Consider the following 21213-nt stretch of genomic DNA (forward strand, 5'->3'; position numbering starts at 1 on the left):
CAGCAGGTTCTCCACATTCTCTGCAATAGATTGTACTCCTGGATCAGAATTTCCAGCACGGCCCACTTACTCCCCAGCTGGTTAGCAAACTCCATCACTGTCCTCTCACAGTCTAATTTCTTTTCCGACTTTCCCATTCTCCCCTCCTGCCTCAGTAATCGCGTGGCGTGAGAATCCACCTTCCTCTCCCCAGCTTGAATTGCAGCCACTATTGTCCACAGGGAAATCTCTGCAGTTTGCAATGAAGTTCACTCAGAGGCCGCAGGGGGTTGTAAATGCATTGGATGCCATGACTCCACAACCCATCCCAGAACCTGTTTCCGTGAACAGAAAATTAGAGGAATGCAAGGTCATCTTCTCGTCCGGCAGAGTAAACTACAAGAGACACAGCTCAAGAGCTCTCACTTGCCACTAGCCCCTCCATGCTTCCTGAACTTGGATCTTTGTTCTTACGGGGTCACATTCCAGTTGAGATACTTTATGGTTTACTGAGGTGTTCATTATGGAGCTGATTGAGGAGGGAATTAAATCTCTTGACAGCTTAAATTGCATTGGGTTGAAACTTGACATGCACATCACACACTAAATCAGGGCTGTTTCATACCCCGCCCCCCAAATTCTTTACATCAGCTTTCAGATATTGTCTGTCTCCAGAGCAGTCCCAGATAAGTCTCTGATCCTTTTGGACCTTGTGTTTGTAAGACAGACTCTGGCCCCCAACCTGCAATCAGATCCGCATGGGCAGACCATATGATGTATCACAGCAGCACCAAGAGGCCACAACTGAGACAGGACTCCATTGACCAAGGCATTATACAGACACATGCTAGGCACACAAACTAGTGCTCCTGCACCCACACTGATCTGATTGCAAGATCAGAGGCTCATTTAAGAAAAAAAACCTATTTAAGATGCTTGGTGTCTTGTCTGCACTGGTGATTTGTTATTTGGTTCAGTATGTTCGGTTTACATTGGTTTGCAAAGCAGCTTCTGCACAAGCCTACAAACTCCTTCACCCAAGCACCTATAACTTGAGAATAAACCAATTCCACTGAAAAATACTCATCTCAGAGGGACCCACAGCCCATGTGTCATGACAATAAGAGAAACATTCTTAAATCTTTAACACTTAGGAAGGAACTTTAATTTAAAAACATACTGAGAAAATAGAGCCAAATTCTTCTAACGGCTGCATTCAGTGCCTGTACGAAAATGAGAGCAGAACTTGATGCTATGGGTTTAATTTAAACTTAAATACAGAGAGTGAAACAATGACGGCCCCTAAAGTTTCGGATGGCTGGTCTGAGTCAAAGGATTACCAGTCTGGAAAAAGGAAACCTCCTTCCAAGCGTGACATTAAAAATAATACGTATGCAGTCTGGAACGTACATCACAATTGTCTTTCCCCACCTGAGAGTGGAGTTGTGTTGCATGTGCAGCCAATGCTCACAGGCCAGGGCTGTCCCTTTCTACTAGCTGGACAACACACAAGTCTGAGTTTGCTACAGTCTTTGAGCCAATAGACCTGGGTCTCTCAGCTGAGGTAATACAGCTTTATGCTTTCAGATCCTAGATTAAATCGCTCACCTGATCAGGAGCCCACGTTCAGCCATGATCCACCTTCCCAAGCCCAGATGCAGATGGAACTCAGTGGGGCAGGAGGACTCCAGATCTCACCCCCTCATCTCTGCACAGGGGTGGACATTAGTGTTTCCCCAACTCTCCCTCTCCCATGCTGGCCTGGGCAGTCCCAGTTTCTCCTCGCTAGGCGATGGGCACAGCAGCTATGCTGACGAGACAGAGTGCAGCCTGGGAACCAGCCTGTAGCCATTTAAAGCAAAACCCAGAGAAGATTCTTCCTCAGCTCTGGGCATGAGCAGCACCACCTGCACAGGGGAAGAGCTCACAGAACAGGCCAGTCTCCAAATAGTATGGACACCCAGCAGTGAGTCCATCGTTCAAATGCTGAGACAGTCCCTGACCACCGTATCCCTGACTGGGTTTACTGGTTCCCAATATCTTTGTAGCGTAGCATATCTTGTTACTTTTTAAATTCTCTTGATCCAGAATGCTTGTATTTTATCTGGAAGAAGAGAATTCCAAGCATTAGAGCCATGCAATTAAAACAGCCAGAGGAAATATGTGGTATTATAATTTGGGGGAGGGAGGTACAACTGCAATTTGCAATGAAATGCTCTATTGCGAAATCAGGTTGTAAGGCCCACTTAGCAAGGGTAGTCCACTGATTAGGGCTGTTGCTTAGCACGTATAGGACCGGAGTTCAATTCCTTACAGAGTGAGAGAGGATAAACACATTACAGGTTGTAAAGTACTTAGATACGATGATAATTGGGGCCACATAAGTGCGTAAGATAGAGTCAGTGCATAGCTAGCTAATACATTACACTTTATATAAATAGAACATACATTGATACCTCTAATGAGATGCTTATTTTTAGGTAGCACACAATTTAGTCTGAAAAACATGTTAACAGTTTAAAAAAAAACGCCATGGTTTATTGAAGATATTGTCCAAACGGGTGCAATTTATCTATGGTCAGGCCAGAATAAGGCGCTGGCACCACTAAAATCCTACTTAACTCACCCAATTGCTGGCCATCTGCACAGGGGAGAATTTCATCCAATAGGAGAGGATTCTACATTGGCACCCAGGCGTGGACTGTACAGACTAATATGACTTTTCAGCTCAAATTTCTCTAGATTTAATCTGTGACAAAAGCCAATAAAATTAAATTTGATGCCACTAATCATGTGAACTGCAAGAATCATGAAATGACAGCCCTGGAATAATCACAGAGCTGTAAGTATTTCAGAAAAAGGCACTGGGAGGAATGAGTAATCCAGTAGCACAAAGCTGGATTGTTTATAGCCCAGTATGAAGATCTATTGGTCCCTCACTCTCCACTGACTCCAGTGTGACAATAAAATGAAATTCAACACCTGAATATTCACCATTCGGGGGATCCCTGGGAAACACCTACTGACCTGGACACAACCGGATCTAGCAAGGGATGTTTCCTAAACCCAACCAAAGGCTTTATTCCTATTTCCACCCTGTCCCTGGGCTGCAGGAGATTCAGAGCCCTCTCTTCTACCCCAACACACACACAGAAGAGCACCGGAGACACAGCCACCTCACCCTGTGCTGCTGTTGATTTTTCCCATTCACAGCAGGACACACTAGACAGGGACACTGTACAGGAAAACCAGCACCTGGCTTCACATCAGTCTGAACCCTGTGGTGAAACTAGGGCTGGGAGGACTCCTCCAAGGATCCACACACTCATCAAGGTTCTCCCAGCCCTTACTGAATGAACATGCACTGAGCCAATGCCCCAGGGCAGTGCTCTTTCAGATGAAATAGAACACCAAAGCCCTGACCATAAAGCCCATTAGAGAGTTAGCATATATCTGCAAACTTTCTAACGCGGAGATGGAGCAGCTGAGAACAGCTGGCCAAGGGATGCAGTGGAAACTTTACCACTTGGGTCATTTGAAATTAGAATGACCGACACACTTGGGAACATCATGTGTTGGCAGGGAGACATACTGGATAACTGAGTAGGTCCTTTTCATTGCAAGAGCAGGGGCGTTTACATCAGTCAGCTAGACAAATTTCCACTTTACACTGTCTACCTTCCCAGAACGATAAACAGGTGGCTGGCTGGCTGGCTTCCAGGTGACAAGTGGGCTGTAGCCCACGAAAGCTTATGCTCTAATAAATTTGTTAGTCTCTAAGGTGCCACAAGTACTCCTGTTCTTCTTTTTGCGACTATTTTAATGTGACTGGGATTCCACTGTATTGTATAATTAATGATTGTGTTAGGGCAAGCCATCCTTTATCATTTTACACCTAATAATCCATACAAAATCTTTTGTAGTTTCTGTGCGGATATACTAACAATCTCGACCGGGATTGGAACACATACTATTGCTGTGCACAGTTAAAGAGATGCCATGTCTCACCCGGGGGCAGCTGCATCTCAGCAGCATGTGACACGATCCCTGTAGAAGGCATGTAAACCACTTTGGGATTTTCCAGATTAAAAAGGTACGATGTACAGTGTAAAATTATATATTTAAAAAAACTGAAATCTTAAATTTGCTTATCAAATAAAAGTTACTTCACATTTATTATCAAAAGGAATAGATTTAAAAAGCAGTTAGTCCTACTTCAGCAAAATAGCCTGTACATTATGATGAATATTTACCCTAAATTCGCTTTTTCTGTTCTTTTACATTTTGCTGCATGTTATTTGCTTTACATCGAATTATCAGTCCCTACACACTGTTACACCACTGCTTCCTTCCACAAAGACTCCTGACTCAAATGCCCAGGTGGGTGCAGCTCCCATTGGCTCCTACTCCCCCGTGTGCGTCCTCAAGTGGTACTTAAGGGACTGTTTATATCGGAAACACTTAGTGCACTCAGTGCAGGGGTAGGGCCTCTCGCCGGTGTGAGCCCGCTGGTGCTCCAGCAGGTGGTGCTTCTGAGTGAAGTTCTTGCCGCACTCAGTGCAGTGGTAGGGTCGCTCCCCAGTGTGGATGCGCTGGTGCTCCAGCAGGTGGTGCTTGCGGATAAAGCCTTTGCCGCATTCGGTGCAGGCATGCGGCCGCTCCCGCGTGTGGATGCGGTAGTGGTTGGTAAGCTTGGACTTCTCACTGAAGGTTTTCTCGCACTGGGTGCATTTATAGGGCCGCTCCCCCGTGTGAGTCCTCTGGTGCCTGAGGAGATGGGAGGGGCGACTAAAGTTTTTCCCGCACTGAGGGCATATGAAGGACATCTCGCTCTTCCCAGTGTGGATCCTCTGGTGCATGATCAGGCTGATCTGCAGCCGGAAGCTCTTCCTGCACTCGCTGCATGTGTACGGCCGCTCCCCCACGTGTGTGATCTGATGTTTGCTGAGGCTCGACTTGTGGCTGAAGCTGCTCTCGCACTCTGTGCATTTATAGGGTTTCCCTGCCGGTGGCGCTCTCTGCTCTGGCTTGAGGCTGTGCTTGTCTCTGAAGTTCTCCACACGCCGGGCGGGGCCAACGCCCCGGCGCGTGTGGCTGCGCTGGTGCAGGATAAATTGCTGCTTGATCCTGAAGCTTAAGTCGCACTCATTACATTCGTAGGGCCCCTCTTTGAGATGGTTCCTCTGGTGGATTATAAAGTTGATCTTCAGCATGAAGCTTTTCCCACACTCAGGGCAGATATAAGGTCTTTCCCTGGTGCGGTTTCTCTGGTGGACGATGACCGTCTTCGTTTCACTGGAGTCTCTTTCACAGGGAGCAGGTTGCCCTGGCCTGTTTCCGACTAGGTTTCTCTGTTGCATTTTGGAACTGCACTGAGCCTCACAGGTTGTCCCCGGCTCACGATTCTGGAAAATCTGCTGCTCTGCTCTGCCCGAGAACATGGCATATGGCTCCAGGGTGTCAAGATCCTCCTCCTCCTCGGTTTTGATCACAATCCCATCATCTGGGAGAATTTAAAAGAGAACCAAGACATCATTAATTTCATCTGCTTAGGATAAAGGAAGCCTCTTAGGATTAAGACATTCTTGATACACAATGGAAATTACCTGAAGAGTTTTTTTGAGCAAAGTGACATACGAACATAAGAACAACCAGACTGGGTCAGACCAAAGGTCTATCTAGGCCAGTATCCAGTCTTCCAAGAGTGACCAGTGCCAGGTGCCCCAGAGGGAATGAACAGAACAGATAATCATCAAGTGATCCTTCCCTTTCGCTCATTCTCAGCTTCTGGCAAACAGAGGCAGGGACACCATCCCTGCCCATCCTGGCTAATAGCCATTGATGGACCTATCCTCCATGAACTTACCTAGTTCTTTTTTGAACCCTGTTATAATCTTGGCCTTCACAACATCCTCTGGCAAGGAATTCCTGCCAGACTTCCTGGAGAAACCCTCTGGATTTGCTACTTAGAGAGGCGGTCAAAAGATGTTGCTTGCCTGTCTCAATGTTTGGGAATTCTAGGACATTACCAAGGACACTGGCGAATCAGCTCTGGAAGAACATCACAGATTCCACTGTTTTAGAGCTGCTCAGCAATTTGCTGCCATTTTCTTAGATTTTGTTTTGAGGGTATCAGGCTTTTAGCTGTCCCTGTTGCACAGAGCTCTTAGGACACAACTGACACTGCTACCAGGTTAACGCAGCCTGGCAGGAATCCGTGCAAGGACTTCGGCTCCATCATCACTTTTGGGAACTTTGCTCTCAAGGCTAGAAACCTTGCGTTAATCTGTCCTTGCTCTTCCACGTGTCAGTGATGTGCTGCCAGGGGCTCCCAGGAGCCCTTTTTAAAAATTCTGCTTTCAAACTGAGAGACAGTGTGGGGCAATTTGCCTGTCTCAGGTACAGTCACTTCCCTCTTTGGATCTGGATACACCAGACCCTGCCAGAGAGGACTTAGCCTGGGGCTTTCATTGTAAATATTCTTCTGAAGCACAATTTTTTTTGCATTTGAAATGGATTAGATTTCACTGAATTGCAAGGATTTAAAAAACATCGCCTGGGGATGGACCTGTGCAGATCTCCCTATAAAATCCCATTTCAATGGGCTTTAGATCAACGCCAAATGAACACTGAGCTAAATTGTCTGTATACTCAGGATATTTTTTCAGGAAACCTCTCCAGCAAGTGCGGCTTAATTTAAGCATGGCTCCTCAGCAACGCTGCCTCCCCACTTGGGTATGAGAAGGCATATTTGTTTAAATAGGAAAACAAATTAATCTATTCAGCAGTCCCCTCACCCACTTCTCCCTGAAACAAATGTGGCTTGGCATACACTTCAGGGACACAAATTTGTGGTATCCCCTTGTTAATAAAATATTGGCTGAATATAGATCATTCTCAGCAAGATCAGACACTGTGCAGCCCCCAACCTGAGAAGAGCGCTTGTTTGCCAGCCTTAAGTCCTGCAGCAGGAGTCTGGTTCGGTCTTACCATTTGTATCTACACAAAGCTATTATTAGCGTTTACACGTGAGAGAGTCAGGGTTTGTAAGTGAGAGACAGCTCAGGCCCTATAGGACAGCACTACACCACCACAGCAGCAAATTATCATCACGTGTATCAAGGATCACCTAGGATGGAGCTAAACATATCTATGAAATAAGCTAACTAAAAATCATGTCAAAAATTGTTCCAATTCACTGTGTGTGGTTAGGGGATAGGTGAGAAAACAGAGGAATGCACATATAACCCAGATCAATAGTTGGCTGCCAGCTACTGAAACAAGAAAAGGTTTATTAAAAAACAAAACAAAACAAAACAAAAAAAAGGTGTGTGCGCGCGTGGGGGGGGGGGGGGGGGTGTTTACTGATCTTCACAAAAGCCAAAGAGATCTTGGCAACACAAAATACCATAAAGCAGCACATAATACTTAGTTACAAGGTGGGGGGACTTTTATCCGAGTTTCACTTTGGATGGTAAAGTCCTGGATGGGATAGAGCACTCCAGTAATGTTAATTTGGCTAAAACAATTTGATCCATTTTAGATTTGTTTTAGGATTCTCCCTCTGCATTCCCCAATTGTAGGAAAAGGATGTGTTAGGCAAAACGGGATGAAATCACTATGACCACAAAGAACTAGGACGAGGCTGGCTTCTCCTTTTTGCCCACTTTAGCAAGACAGACTTAGCAGAATGAAAAATATTTGCACTAATCACAGGACCCAGTTAACCATCACTCTAGGTCTCCCTGGAAAACTTGGCATGGTGATCTGGCCCCTCTGGGTTAAGTATGAGGTAGACTCTACTTTCCACTGGCCATGGTATTTGATTAGTTCCCAGTTACACTACATGTGTATGTAATGTCCAAGGTGTACATATCGGCCCGGTAGATAGTCCGGGTGTCTGCTCTCCCCTAGCCGGTTCCACCAATAACTTTGTACCCAATTCCTTGCCTTGTAGGAATAAGCCCTTTGACAGGTTACAAGACTTAACTCTAGTTCCTAGGTAACAGTCATCCTAACACACTTCCAATTTTACCTTAATCCTATTTTAGCTCGTAGTATTTACACAGCAGTTTTCTTCTACCCAGAGGGGGTTGCTTTCGACAGCTGACAAGGGTGTGGTAAATCCTCAGGGAAAGCATTATTTGGGGATATCCGAGCTTGTTTATCTCTGAAGCACTTAGTTCTTCAGTGTTTTGATCCGGTTTCTGAGCAGACTAGCTGGTGATGGAGAAGCGGATATGGTTGGCTAATGCTTTTCTCCATTCCATGTAGTGAGTGTCTGCAGTGTGGGCTCACTGGCATTTTACAAGATGTTGCACTGTAATAGAGTTCCTCTCATACTCAATGCATTGGCAAGGTGTCTCACTCTCGAGTCTCTGATGTCTAATAGGACACGAAGAGTGGTCGAAGCCTTCACCCCACCAGGAACATGCTAGTGACCTGTTACAGACTAATAAATGAAGTCTCTGCTGTGCAGTAGGACTGGTCTTCAGAGACATGTTTCTGACATTTACTAGATGTGTCTGGTGTGTCTTTCTCTGGAGTCCCCTGACTTGATGTGTGACTTCTGCTGCTCTCATGGTCACTACTTCCACAAGTGTTCCTCCTGCATGGGTTTCTGGTGGGATTTAAGACTGTTCTTTTGCTTAAAAGTTTCCCCCAACCCAGGCAGACTCTGGGCTTCCCTCCCGTATGGATTCTCTGCTGCACTGTACATCACTGCTGTACCCTGGAGCTTTTCCTCACTCTGTACATTCATACAGTCCTGCTTTTGCTCAGCTCCTCTGATGTAATACACAGCTTCTCCTTGGCCTAAAGCTTTTCTCACATTCAGCACATACAGCCACTCACCTGTGCAGTTACCCTGCTGAACAATGACTCTTCTGATTTCGCTGAAATCTGTTTTATAGTCGGTGGACTCATCCAGACAGTTCCCTGAGTGTTTTCTTGGAGGCGTTACTGAGCCATACGGACTACCATGGGTTACTTCCTGGTCTGGATTCTGGAAACTTCCTTCTGATCGTTCCAACATTCTGTCCAGCTCCAGGTTTTCAGGGGAGTCCTCAGGATTAATCTCCTCTGTTTTGATCACAACCCTTATACCTGCTGAAATAAAGAGAGAACCCAGATACGATTCATTCCACTGAGTGGGGACAGAAGACACCATTAGCACTAATCCTTTTCTGATTCACAGAGCATCCCCATCACGGAAAGAACTGAGGCACTGCGGACACCACAATTTTAGGGCTGATTTGCCATTTTTGCGTTTTCCTGCAGAAGGTGATTTGCCCTGACCTCAAACCACTACTGCCAAAGTCTTGAGTAGTGCCTCAGTCACCTCAAACATTCCCGGGGTTAATGAACTTCCTAAATCCCAACACTGCAATCTTCAGGGGGTCCAGAATGCGATAGCCAGTATAATCTCTTTCTTCAAGACCATCTCACCCCAACCCTCCATCACGTTTCTGTGCAGCTCCGTATCCAGCCTCTTGCCCACGCAGTGAGCTCATTCCACCTTAGCTCTCTGATCCTCCAGCTGCTCATTCTGGTTGCCCTAATCCTCACCTCTCCAAACGGGACAAGGTGAGGAGACAGTGAACAGGGTGTTCACCCCATCTTAGCTTCTCCTCAGCCTGGAAAGGTGCACTCAGGGAGGCATGCTAGGAAGGATGGGTTAATGGACAGGGCCTTGGACTGGGACTCAGGATACTTGGGTTCAATGTCTGTCTCAGCCAGACTGCCTGTGTTAACCTGGACAAGTCACTTAATCTACCCTGTGCCTCAGTTTCCTGAGCTATAAAACATGGAATAGCACATCTTACCTCAAAGGGATAGTCTGAAGATAAATCCATCAGTGACTGTGAGGTGCTTAGATACTACAGTGAGGAGGGGTAGATAGATAGAAAGAAGGGCTATAAGAGCGGCTGCTTGGGAGGCAGGGGAGAAGGGGAGCCTTTGGAAAGGTTGGGCTGAACCACCAGCAGGGGAGAGGGTCCCTGTCCATTTCCCTGCTTATATTACCTGATTCGCCTTCCTTGTTATAAGCACCATGAGAAGATAACTTGCTGACTGCAGCTGTATTGTCTTCCCTGTTGAGTCATTCCACCACTTACAGCTCTGTTCCCATGACTCTCCACAGTCTGGAGAGTCACTATTTTGCAGGCTGACCTATATCTAGATGCTAATTACCTGTCCAAATCTTGCTCCCTTGAGTCTAAGATTGTCTCTAACCCCAACTGTGCTTTCCCTCTCCCCTTACTGTCTCCGTCCTTCCCTCACTGTAGAAACCCAGCAAAGAATACTCCTGCCCTCGTTCTCTCTCTCTACTCCATCTCTGGTAGAACTCTGCATTCTGCCCAGAATCAGTGCCCCCAGATGTGCAACGCACCGTATCATTATTCTACAATGAATACATTTACCCTGTATTGCGTTAATCTGCTACTCACCTGCACTGGGGTCAGTAAGGATTTCTCTCTCCTCATCTGAGTCCTGCTGCCCTCTGACCCGGGACTCTACTTCTTGTTCGACATGTGACAAAACACCAGGTTTGGAAATTGCAGAGTCTATTCAGTGGGAAAGAGATTATTGTGCTATAAGCTTTATTTACCAACATTTCCTCTCCCCTTTCCTCAGTGGGTACAGTGAATGGACACAAGACTGTTTTAATGCAGACTCTGCAAAAGGGAAATGAATCTCATGAGCATCTGGTTGGATTCCCTAGATGAAAATCAGGAATTTCCAGGCCTAATGGAATTTGAGACCCCTCATGTACAAAAAAAGGATTAACGGGGCACCCTCAACTTCAACACAAACAAAAAAATCTCACTGAGAATGTTTCAGCTTCCTGGGTGAAATCCTGGTCCCCCTGAAATCAACAGTAAAATTCCCATTGACTTCAACAGAGCTCGCAACACACTATTGCTACAACTAACACCGAAGACAAATGTAACCGTCAGAGTAGGCAAAAGTTATTCCTCTGTTTTTTCCAATTTGTTCAGTTGACAGCACTGCCTGCACAGGTAATTCTACTATTTCTCCTGTGTGTGGGTGGGTTTTTTTTTTTTTTTGGGTGGGGGGTGGGGTGGGGCAGTATGTCTACACTGGATTCCCAGCTCAAGGAGACATAGCACACCAAAAATAGAAGTGTAGCCACGGTAGCGTAAGCAGCAGGAGGGGTTAACCACCTGAGAAACTACCTAGAGTTTCAGATGGGTTTGTACTCGGGGCGAACAGTCCCTCCCTCTGCTTGTGCCGTCGCACCTACACTGCTATTTTTAGCACACCAGCTTGATCAGAGCTAGCACAGGTATCTCTGCTTGAGCTGGAAATTACACACCCACCCTCATGCACAGGAGACTTCAAATAGCAACAGGAGAGTTTATTTCAAAATGCAATGAAGTCACAAAAATCAGCAGGAGGACACAGGAACCAACATAAGACCTGAAATTACATTTCACTCAGAGTCTGAAAGCACCTAGACAGTGGCCCTTTAGGGCACTTGTTCTCGATCATAATGATTTGAAAAGTATCTGCGTACAGGAACCATTCCTTGCCACTTTCCATAAGAGTCACTTCTCCCCCACCCCCAGATTCCAGAAGCGATGACCAACCACCACCCTTTAGCGAAGGAGATTTTAGGGGGACGTTTCAGAGGAGTTCAGCATTGGCCCAACTCCACTCCCACTGAAGTCAGTGGTAAAACTCCCATTGACTTAAATGGGAGCAGCACTAGGTCAATGCTGAAAGTCAGCCTTTCATTGTGTGTCTATACGGCATGTCTACAGCAACTTTTATATCCAAAGCACCATTTTAAAGTGAACTCCGCATTCCTTAAAGGCCCCACTGGATTAAGAGTTTTGGAGACCTGTGTCCTGTGTTTATCCAGCAAATAGGTGCAGCATAAGCAGCCAATGCAGGCTTTTCCCACGCTGCTCTGCCAGCATGTCTCTGCCCCGATGTGAGGATCGCCTAACAGTGTTTATAAGTAAGACTAAGATTTTGTTATGGATATTTTTAGTAAAAGTCACGGCAGGTCATGGGCAATAAAGAAAAAGTCACGGAAGACCGTGACCTGTCCGTGACTTTTATTAAAATTATCCATGACAAAATGGGAACCTCAGCTGCAGGGTCCCCACACTGTCGGGAAACGGCTAGGCAGCAGTGGGGACCCGCTCAGAGCTCCAGGGGGGCAGGGCCACTCAGAGCTCTGCCCCCCACCACCAGGGGCTAAAGTCACAGAGGTCGCTGGAAGTCACAGATTCCGTGACTTCCATGATCTCCGTGAAAAAAAAATCATAGCCTTATTTATAAGGGATGAACACACATGTCCAGTCACTACCCAAAGCTAAAAAGCAATGGAAGGAGGAATATTTTTAAGTCTACTTTTAAAAGGGAGCTGACCTTCAATCATAAAGGCACTGGGGACACTATGTGCTGACCCACCAGCCTGTAAAATCTCTGAAGTCCATTTATAACAAACAGGTGAAAACTGATCTTTACCTAAGGAGATCAAAGATTCATAATTGCCCTTCATTACATTCTTGTACAGTTCCTTCTGCCATTCGTCTAGTTTCTCCCACTCCTTGTCATTGAAATAGACTGAGACGTCATCAAACGTCACGGGCACCTGGAATCACAAATGTTACACACTTAGCACCTTCTGCAACACTTATATCTTGGCATCTGATTCCTTAACTTCAGTGAAAGGGGAATAAAACCTCTCTCCACCCCACTCAGATGTCAAAGCTAATTCAGTGAGGTGAAGAATCCACAACACAAATCCATTCCCATGTGTATCTGGAAACAATTCTCAGATTCCTATTTCCACAACATAATGGATCTCAATTGAAACCCTCGCTCTGAACACTGCCGGCTTCAAATCCAGATCAGAATTTATCCAAACCCCACAGATCCAATTCTGATCTCACATCAATATAAACTGGGACCAAGGCCACTGAAATTATTCAAGTTATAATTTATTATTGTTAATACAAGTTATTATTGTGTTAAATTATTAAATGAGCTCGGAATCAGGCATCATGGTTGATCCTCATTTCTGTGAAGGAGCTGACCTCAAACCCCATGTTCAATTGCTCCAGAACTCAGGGGAAATTCTGTTCCAGATCCGAGGTTCACAGCTTTGGACTGTCACTAGTTATAATACAAATCTGATTCAGAAATGTTTACAGTTTTCAGATACACACAGAGGCAGCTCTTTTCTGAAAAGCTGGGCAAATATTTCATAATCATTCATTCATACGGTGAATTCCACCTGATGGAAATCAAACAGATTGCAGTTTTCAAGGTTATTTACCAACTAATTATTTCTGCAGATAATTTCAAGCTATAGCTAATTTGCAAGGACTTTGTTATGAATATTTGAAAGGAGCTGTTTGGATGGGACACACAGCCTTTGTTTCAGTTCCGATTGGATGTGTAGTGGGGCAGCTGCCCCACTCCCTGAGATTATGGGCTGCGGCAGGCCACTGGGCCTGCACAGAGGCACAGCCAATCAGAGAAGGGCTTACTGGAAGCCAATCAGGGCCCAGGTTGCAGACAGCCAATCAGGGCCTGGCTCAGCCCTATAAAAGACTGCACAGGGAGCGAGCAGTCAGTCTGTCCCAGGCCTTCGAGAGGGGAAGGTCTATCTCCAAGCTGGGAGACTAGCACTGTGGACAACGCAGTGCTAGCCAGGCTCAGGGAGCAGAGGGGAGCTCTAGCCTGAGGCCTGCCAGGCTGCAGGCCCTGAGTGGAAGGGCCTAGAGGGTGCAAGGGGCCGTAGGGGAAGCGGCCCAGGGAAGTGGACAGACGAGGGGAGAGTAGGAGGACAGAGAGGCTGCCGCCAGAGGGTCCCTGGGTCGGGACCCAGAGTAGAGGGGCGGGCCTGGGTCCTCCCCCTACCTCCATGCAGTACATCTAGCCATTGGCCGTAGGGAGCGGCCAGTACAGACCACGCCAGATCCCTGATGGGAGGGATTAGACTTTGGGGTGTGTGGTTGACTACGGTGGCTGGACAAGGAGACTGCTGATTGACCCCCAGAAGGGGGTGTGGAAAGACAGAGGGGCACTGCCGGAGGGCAGTGGTCCCAAAGAGGACGGCGGGAGTTGGTGAGCGACGAGGGCTCAGACACGCCAACCGAGGCGAGACGACGGGCGGGACACCACCAGGAGGGGCGCTCCACTGGACTGAGCTAATTCCGGAACAACCAGTAGGAGGCGCTGCGGTGGTGAGTCCCAAACCCCGTTACAGATGACTGACACAGAATGAAGTTTCTAGTCAAGTATTCACACGTATAAATTTGATAGTCTCTATGAATATGCAGCAATGTTTTTTGTTTTTTAAATACCATTTTCATGACATTTCCACCAGTAAACATGCTTGCTAAAATATTTGTGAAGTGCAAAAGCTGTCAATGCAAATATGAATGAACACTAAAGGAACTTTTATTTTTTCTTTTGGTTGCATTGTTCACCTAGTCCCAATTTTAAATACATCAAGCCTGTCTCCTGAGTCCCAGCTATGCCCTTTCGCTTGGCACCAGAGAAAACTTATCTGTTGCTTTCTGCCACCCTTCCCTAGCCTCAGACACCCTTTACCTGCTCTTTTCTGCTGCTTGGTTGCCTCACTAATAGCAGCTTGTAATATCAGGGAATCAGTCTGGCTACTGGGGGCATGGATCAGCGTTCACGTCACACTCCCCAGCAGTACCAGACCTTGGCCGTGGAAGCTAATGATCCAGCCAGAGGACCAAATACAATGATGAATCCTGGTCATGTGCCACCTGAGACACGTTGTGCATACATTAAGAAGAAGTCTGGCTACTGGAAGAAGACTGCCAGCCATGAACCATTAACCCCAAATCCTAATGAACTGGATCTGAGAAATCCCTACTTTAAAAAATCCCTACAGGAAAAAAACATTTAGTACATCAGAAGCAGGAAGCTGGCTAAACAATCAGTGGGACCACTGGACAATCAAGGTGCTAACGGAGCAGTCAAAGATAAGGCCATTGCAGACAAATTAAATGAATTCTTTGTATCTGTTTTCAGTGCACAGGATGTGAGAGAGATTCCCATACCTGAGCCATTCTTTTTAAATGACAAATCTGAGGAAGCTTAGGGAACAAATTGATAAATTTAAAGAGTAATAAGTCATCAGGACTCGATGGTACTCACCCAAGAGTTCTGAAGGAATTCAAATATGAAATTGCAGAACTATTAACTGTGGTATGTAACCGATCACGTAAATCAGCTATTGTACCAGACGACTGGACAATAGCTAATGTGACACCAATTTTCAAAAAAAGGTTCCAGAGGTGATCCCGGCAATTACAGGCCGGCAAACCTAACTTCAGTACCACACAAATTGATTGAAACTATAGTACAGAACAGAATTATCAAACAGATAAACACGTTTTGTTGGGGAAGAGTCTGGGTTGGGGAAATCATGCCTCACCAATCTATTAGAATTCTTTGAGGGAGTCAAGCAAACATGTGCACAAGAGTAATCCAGTATACTCAGTGGATACAGTATACTCAGACTTTCAGAAAGTCTTTGACAAGGTCCCTCAACAAAGACTCTTAAGCAAAGAACGCAGTCATGGGATAAGTGGGAAGGTCCTCTCATGGATCAGTAACTGGTTAAAAGACAGGAAACAAAGGGTAGAAATAAATGGTCAGTTTTCAGAATAGAAAGCGGTCAATAGTGGTGTCCCCCAGGGGTCTGTACTGGGACCACTGCTGATCTACATATTCATAAATGATCTGGGAAAAGAGGTGAACAGTGAGGTAGCACAATTGGCAGATGATACAAAATTACTCAAGATTGCAGTTTGCTTTGGACTTAACTAAGAGTTACAAGGGATCTCACAAAACTGAGTGACTGGGCAACAAAATGGCAGATGAAAATCAATGTTGATAAATGCAAAGTAATGCACATTGGAAAACATAATCCCAACTATACATATACAATGATGGGGGGTGTAGATTAGCTGTGACCACTCATGAATATATCCTGGAGTCAGTGGATAGTTCTCTGAAAACATCCACTCAATGTGCAGCAGCAGTCAAAAAAGCGAACAGAATGTTGGGAATCATTCGGAAAGGGATAGATAAGACAAAAACGACGAGGAGTCCGGTGGCACCTTAAAGACTAACAGATATATTTGGGCATAAGTTTTTGTAGATAAAAAATCCACTTCTTCAGATGCATTATCTGAAGAAGTGGGTTTTTTACCCACAAAAGATTATGCCCAAATATATCTGTTAGTCTTTAAGGTACCACCGGACTTCTCGTTGTTTTTGTGGATACAGACTAACACGGCTACCCCTCTGATAGATAAGACAGAAAATATCATAATGCATCTATATAAATCCAAAGTGTGTACACATCTTGAATACTGCATGCAGTTCTGGTCACCCCATCTCAAAAAAAAATATTGGAATTGGAAAAGGCACAGAAAAGGGCGAAAAAAATGAGCGGGGTATAGAACAGCTTCCATATGAGGGGAGATTAAAAAGACTGGGACTCTTCACCTTGGAAAACAGACGACTAATAGGGGATATAATAGAGGTCCATAAAAACTTGACCAGTGTGGAAAAAGTGAATAAGGAAGTGTTGTTTACTCCTTCCCATAACACAAGAACTAGGGGTCACTCAATGAAATTAATAGGCAGCAGTTTTAAACAAACTAAAGGAAGTACTTCTTCACACAATGCACAGTCAACCTGTGGAACTCTTTGCCAGGGGATGTTGTGAAGGTCAAGACTAGAACAAGGTTCAAAAAAATTAGATAAGTTCATGGAGGACAGGTCCATCAATGGCTATTAGCCAGGATGGGTAGGGATGCAACACCATGCTCTGAGTGTCCCTAGCCTCTGTTTGCCAGAAGCTGGGAGTGGATGACAGGGCATGGATCACTTGATTGCCTGTTCTGTTCATTCCCTCTGAAGTTCCTAGCATTGGCCACTGTCAGAAGACAGGATACTGGGCTAGATGGACCACTGGTCTGACCCAGTATGGCTGTTCTTATGTTAATATCATTTTTATTCACAACAGGGACATTCTCCTCTGATCCACTTCCCACAAACAGCTCCCAAGAGGGAAAAGAGGCAAAAAGCTATTAAGGGGCAGTTTTATTTCTGAATTTCTTTGAGCTCCTAGTTTAATTAACTCTCACCAGGGCTCACTTCTTCCCAGCTCCCCCTCCAACCCCTGACTCCAGCCATAGTGTATGTGCTACTGTTCTCTAGTCTGCAGTAGGCACTTGTAAAATGTGCCTCTAATTCTGCACCCAAACTGCGGGCTTGAGCTTGCATGCAAAGCTCTCGAGACTGGTTTGAACATTTAGTCTTCCCTGCCAGCACTAGCTGAGATATTGTTACCTTGGGGACTTCTCCATTAGTGCCTGGGGGGAGTCTCAGGATCCAGAAGTTCCTGTTCTTCAGCAGGTTCTCCATGTTCTCCAGCCTCCTCTGCAGTAGCCCGTACTCCTGGATCAGAGTTCCTAGTGCAGCACATTTACTCTCCAACTGGTTGCCAAGCTCCACTGCTGTTTTCTCACAGTCTATTAATTTCTTCTCAGCCATCCCAGTTCTCCCCTCCAGATCCAACAATCGTGTGGCATGAGAATCCACCTTCCTCTCTACGGCTTGAATTGCTGCCACAACAGTCAGAGAAATCTCTGCAGTCTGAGTTTCTCTTTCAAACGTTCGTTCAGGGACAATGGGAGGCGGTAAAGGAGATGGGCACTGTGTCACTGCATCCAGTTCTGGACCCTGTTTGCAAAGACAGACATTAGATATGGAGTTGTGGTCACATGGTCAGCTAGAGAGAGAAACAGGGCAAGAGTCTCCCGCTCTTAGTAATACCTGGTATTGGATCTTAAGTCTTATGGGGACATTCCCATGGGTTTCAAAAAGCAGTCAGTGCATATGTCCAGCTACTGCTCATATCTAGGGGACCCACAGACTTCAGTTAAAGGGAGAGTTATTTTTCAATCTTTTAATTGATTTAGAAAAGGGGAAATTAACATCACTCTTATATATCTGTAGTCCCTTTTCCCTATGTGTGCCAGACTCTTAAGTAGTATTTAGATTGTTGAGAGTCGCCGTATGGATTTGAAGCCATTAAGAAGCTCACTCCTATACCATCCATAGGTTACATTCTCACTGGAATACACAAAATAAGGGAGAGACACCTTGTCAGTTCTCAGGAGGAAAACCTGGAAGGGAGACCCTGGCTGCTGCTGGAAATGGTTTTGGCGATTTGGTTCGGCACTGATGTCTAAGCAAAGATTCATCAGAAATTCAAGAGGCACTGTGCTACTTTCAAGGTATGTCTACACTGCACTCTCCCTATGGCAGTGTATAGAGTACCTGTAATACATGCCCCCAGCACAGGTAAAAACAGCAGTGCAGACGGTGAGGCACTGCTTAGGCGAGTAAAGACATGGATGAATCTTCAGGTTTGTACCCTACACAGCTCTCTACAAGCCCAAGCTGTGCCTCCCTTGTATGTACTGCTAGGTTTAGCAGTGTAGTGTCCCACTGTCTCCCTGCTGCTGGAGCATTTCACCACCGCAAGGAAAGGCTCTGGCAGGGGGGAAGACAGTGGGGAAAGGCTACAGCAGATCTCTGCAGCGAGGAAAGGCTCTGGCAGCAGGGAACTGCCGGAGTCTTTCCCCACCACAGTGAAAGACTCCAGCAGCGGGGAAAGGCTCTGGCAGGGAACAGGCAGCAGAAAGGTTCCAGCAACTCCTCACAGCAGAAGCCTTTCCCCGTTGCCTCCCCATGCTAAAGCCTTTCATTGCTGGGTGTAGCTACATACTGCAGGCTGGTTGCAGCCTACCTATCACTGCAGCGTGCAGCTACACATACCCTACAAGCCGTGGCCAGTGGTGTGCAACGTAGACATACCTTCAAATGAGAGAGAAAAAGTGAGAACCTGACTCTTTGTGGTAATTTAACATTCCTTAATACTTTCCACAAGAGTCACGGTATTAACAAGAGAATACTGGACTTTCCTCCTTGGTAGATTTCGCCCACAGAATTAGTTTAATAGGCATTTTTGATATCCTGTCCTTGACTTTGTGTACATGTTTTGCACACATTGGTAAAGAAGGCACATTCCACCTAGAGGTCTCTCTGTTTAGGGATCCCAGTAGATATGTATACCTTTTATGAAAAGCTTTTGAACTCTGGGGGACTAAAGTAGCTATACAAAGAATAATAAAATCCAAGTAATTAAATTAGAGAAACAAAGCCACCATTACTAACAATACAGAGCCCTTAAGGCCTGTTATGATGTGAAATAATATAAGTCACTGAAATGGGGTTGTGGAGTTATGGGTCAAGTCAACAGACACTTTAGGATTTCACCCCTGCAGTCCAGGCTATGAGAGAAACAAAAGATACAAGCTCAACACCTGAAGTGTGGTGAAATAAAAGAGAATGTATTATTAACCATCATCATTAAGCAGAAACATTAGAGAGAGGGACTCTCCAATAGTCACAAGGTCCCATAAAGCTCATTTCTGCCACCTCTGGAAGGCGGCTGCGATGCTACTCTGTGTGTGCGCAACACAATACCCTGAGTTATGGTTCAACAACAAATGGGTATGAAGTGCTCTCCTCGAGCTCCGCAGCAGAAGCCCGATCCCGCTATCCTAGCCAGGCTGGAGCGTTGGCTGCTGCCAGGGCGGGCCCGGCTGGGAGGTCGGTCCCTGCAGCTGGGGGAAACAGCAAAGCCCCGGTCCCTGCTCCCCAAACCAGCAGCAAATGGCCCCGCACAAGCGGAGCTGTCCCCAATGTCTGAGAAACACCAGCCAGACCATTCTTGCTCCCGCCTCCGCCCCAGGGGTCAGGACCCTCCTCCCCATTCAGCTTCCAGCCTGGGCCGGGCCCTGCCCCTGGAGCGAGCGGGCAGCACCGCGCTCCCCGGGTCCAGGCCAGGGAGAAGCTCGCGAGGGCCCACTGTCCAGGCTCCTCCGCCAGGCGGTGTCCTGCCCCGCTCGGGGAGCCCCCGCCGGGCCCTTACCTGGGCAGCGGCCCGCTCGGCCATGGCCCTTTGTTCCCGGCCCAGGCGCAGCCGGAGCTCGGCCGGGCGAGAGGATCTGGAGCTCGCCCCTCACCGCGGCCCAGGGGCGGACATGAGCGTTTCCCCGCGCGCCCGCCCGGGGCAGCGCCCCGGGCCCGAGGAGCTCCGCTGCCGGCGGGAAGGGCCGGGCAGGCACCGGGCGAGGCTGCTCCGCGGGGACCCGGGGAAGTCACGCCGAGTCTCGCCCGCCGGCCCGCGCGGCTGGATCCCAACGGGGCCAGGCCCGGCCCGGCCGAGCCCGAGCTCCGCTCCCGCTCCGGGCTGGGCAGAGTCCCGGCGCCGCCTCGCCTCGCCTCGCCACGGGCCGGCCCCGCTGCCGGGCGGAGCAGAGCGAGCGCCGCCGGGGGGAGCCGCGGACTCGCTGGCAGGGGCCGGGAGCTGCGTGCGGGGAGGAGCCGGCTTGCCGGGGAGCGGGGCCGGCAGCGGCCCCTGGCGGCGGGTGGGGCGCAGGGCACCGGCCGGGCTGGAGCGGGGCCCCCGCGGGGCAGGTGGCTGCAGCCGGGCCGGGGGTTACTGCGAGCGCCGGCTCCCGGAGTCACGGGATCCCAGGCGGAGCTCAGCCTCCAGTAACGGCGCTGCTTCGGCTACGGGGCCGTGACAGCCGCGGTGCCCCTAGGCAGCTGCCCATCAAGCGGGGCCTCGCCGGCTCTCTGGGTCCCAGGGCGGGGCTCTGCGCTACTCACTAGCGGGGCCGCCACCTGGCCGCCTCGGGGAGTCGGGAACCCGGGGTCGGGTCCCCCCGGGGCTCACTCCAGGACCAGTCTCAACCCCCCTCCATCCCCTCTCCTGAGCCCTCGGGGGCCGGAGCAGCGATCCCGGGGCCTAGGAAGGGACGGGGCGGGCGGGTTTGCAGCAGTGACACCAGCCGACCCCCGGGTACCACAGCGGGGGGTCCCTGCGTTCCCCGGCCCAGCGGGCTCCGCACTCGCGGGCTCTGTCACGTGGGGGGGGGGGCACGTACCTGGCTGAGGCAGCGCAGGCCTGAGGCGGCGGCGAGGGGCCGATCTCCGGGGCGCTCCGCTCTCTGCGGCAGCAGGGGCCTGACTCCCCCGGAGTAGCTCAGCAAACCCCTGTCAGGGCAAAATAGACAGGGGGGGTCCCTCTACTCCCCCTCAGGGGTGAGTGATCCCCTCAGG

General features: G+C 48.0%; 1 protein-coding gene across 2 annotated transcripts; it reads right to left on the reverse strand.

The window, feature by feature from the left end:
- Positions 1-949: 949 nt before the first annotated feature.
- Positions 950-20429, reverse strand: LOC117871863 (zinc finger protein 777-like). 2 transcript variants are annotated; one of them, XM_034759627.1, is made up of 6 exons: positions 20018-20429; positions 17365-17757; positions 12481-12607; positions 10428-10544; positions 8833-9084; positions 950-5482 (listed from the first exon to the last, which is right to left on the reverse strand). In XM_034759627.1, the coding sequence occupies exons 1-6, from the start codon at positions 20039-20041 to the stop codon at positions 4383-4385; spliced, it is 2013 nt and encodes a 670-aa protein (XP_034615518.1). In that variant the 5' UTR covers positions 20042-20429; the 3' UTR covers positions 950-4382. The 2 variants fall into 2 exon arrangements, with proteins under 2 accessions (XP_034615518.1, XP_034615516.1); XM_034759625.1 differs by having other exon boundaries at positions 954-5482; positions 8833-9087; positions 20018-20427.
- Between the last annotated feature and the right edge of the window lie 784 nt (positions 20430-21213).

The sequence above is a fragment of the Trachemys scripta genome, chromosome 2, assembly GCF_013100865.1.
Source record: "Trachemys scripta elegans isolate TJP31775 chromosome 2, CAS_Tse_1.0, whole genome shotgun sequence".
NCBI classification, from domain to species: Eukaryota; Metazoa; Chordata; order Testudines; family Emydidae; genus Trachemys; species Trachemys scripta.

Excerpts from the sequence above, each read along its gene's own strand:
- LOC117871863 (XM_034759625.1), bottom strand. The coding sequence starts at position 20,041 with ATGGCCGAGCGGGCCGCTGCCCAG. Across the intron at positions 12,608-17,364 it reads CTAATGGAGAAGTCCCCAAG|GTGCCCGTGACGTTTGATGA; the intron begins GTAACAATATCT and ends TTGTGATTCCAG. Across the intron at positions 9,088-10,427 it reads CCTTACTGACCCCAGTGCAG|CAGGTATAAGGGTTGTGATC; the intron begins GTGAGTAGCAGA and ends TCTTTATTTCAG.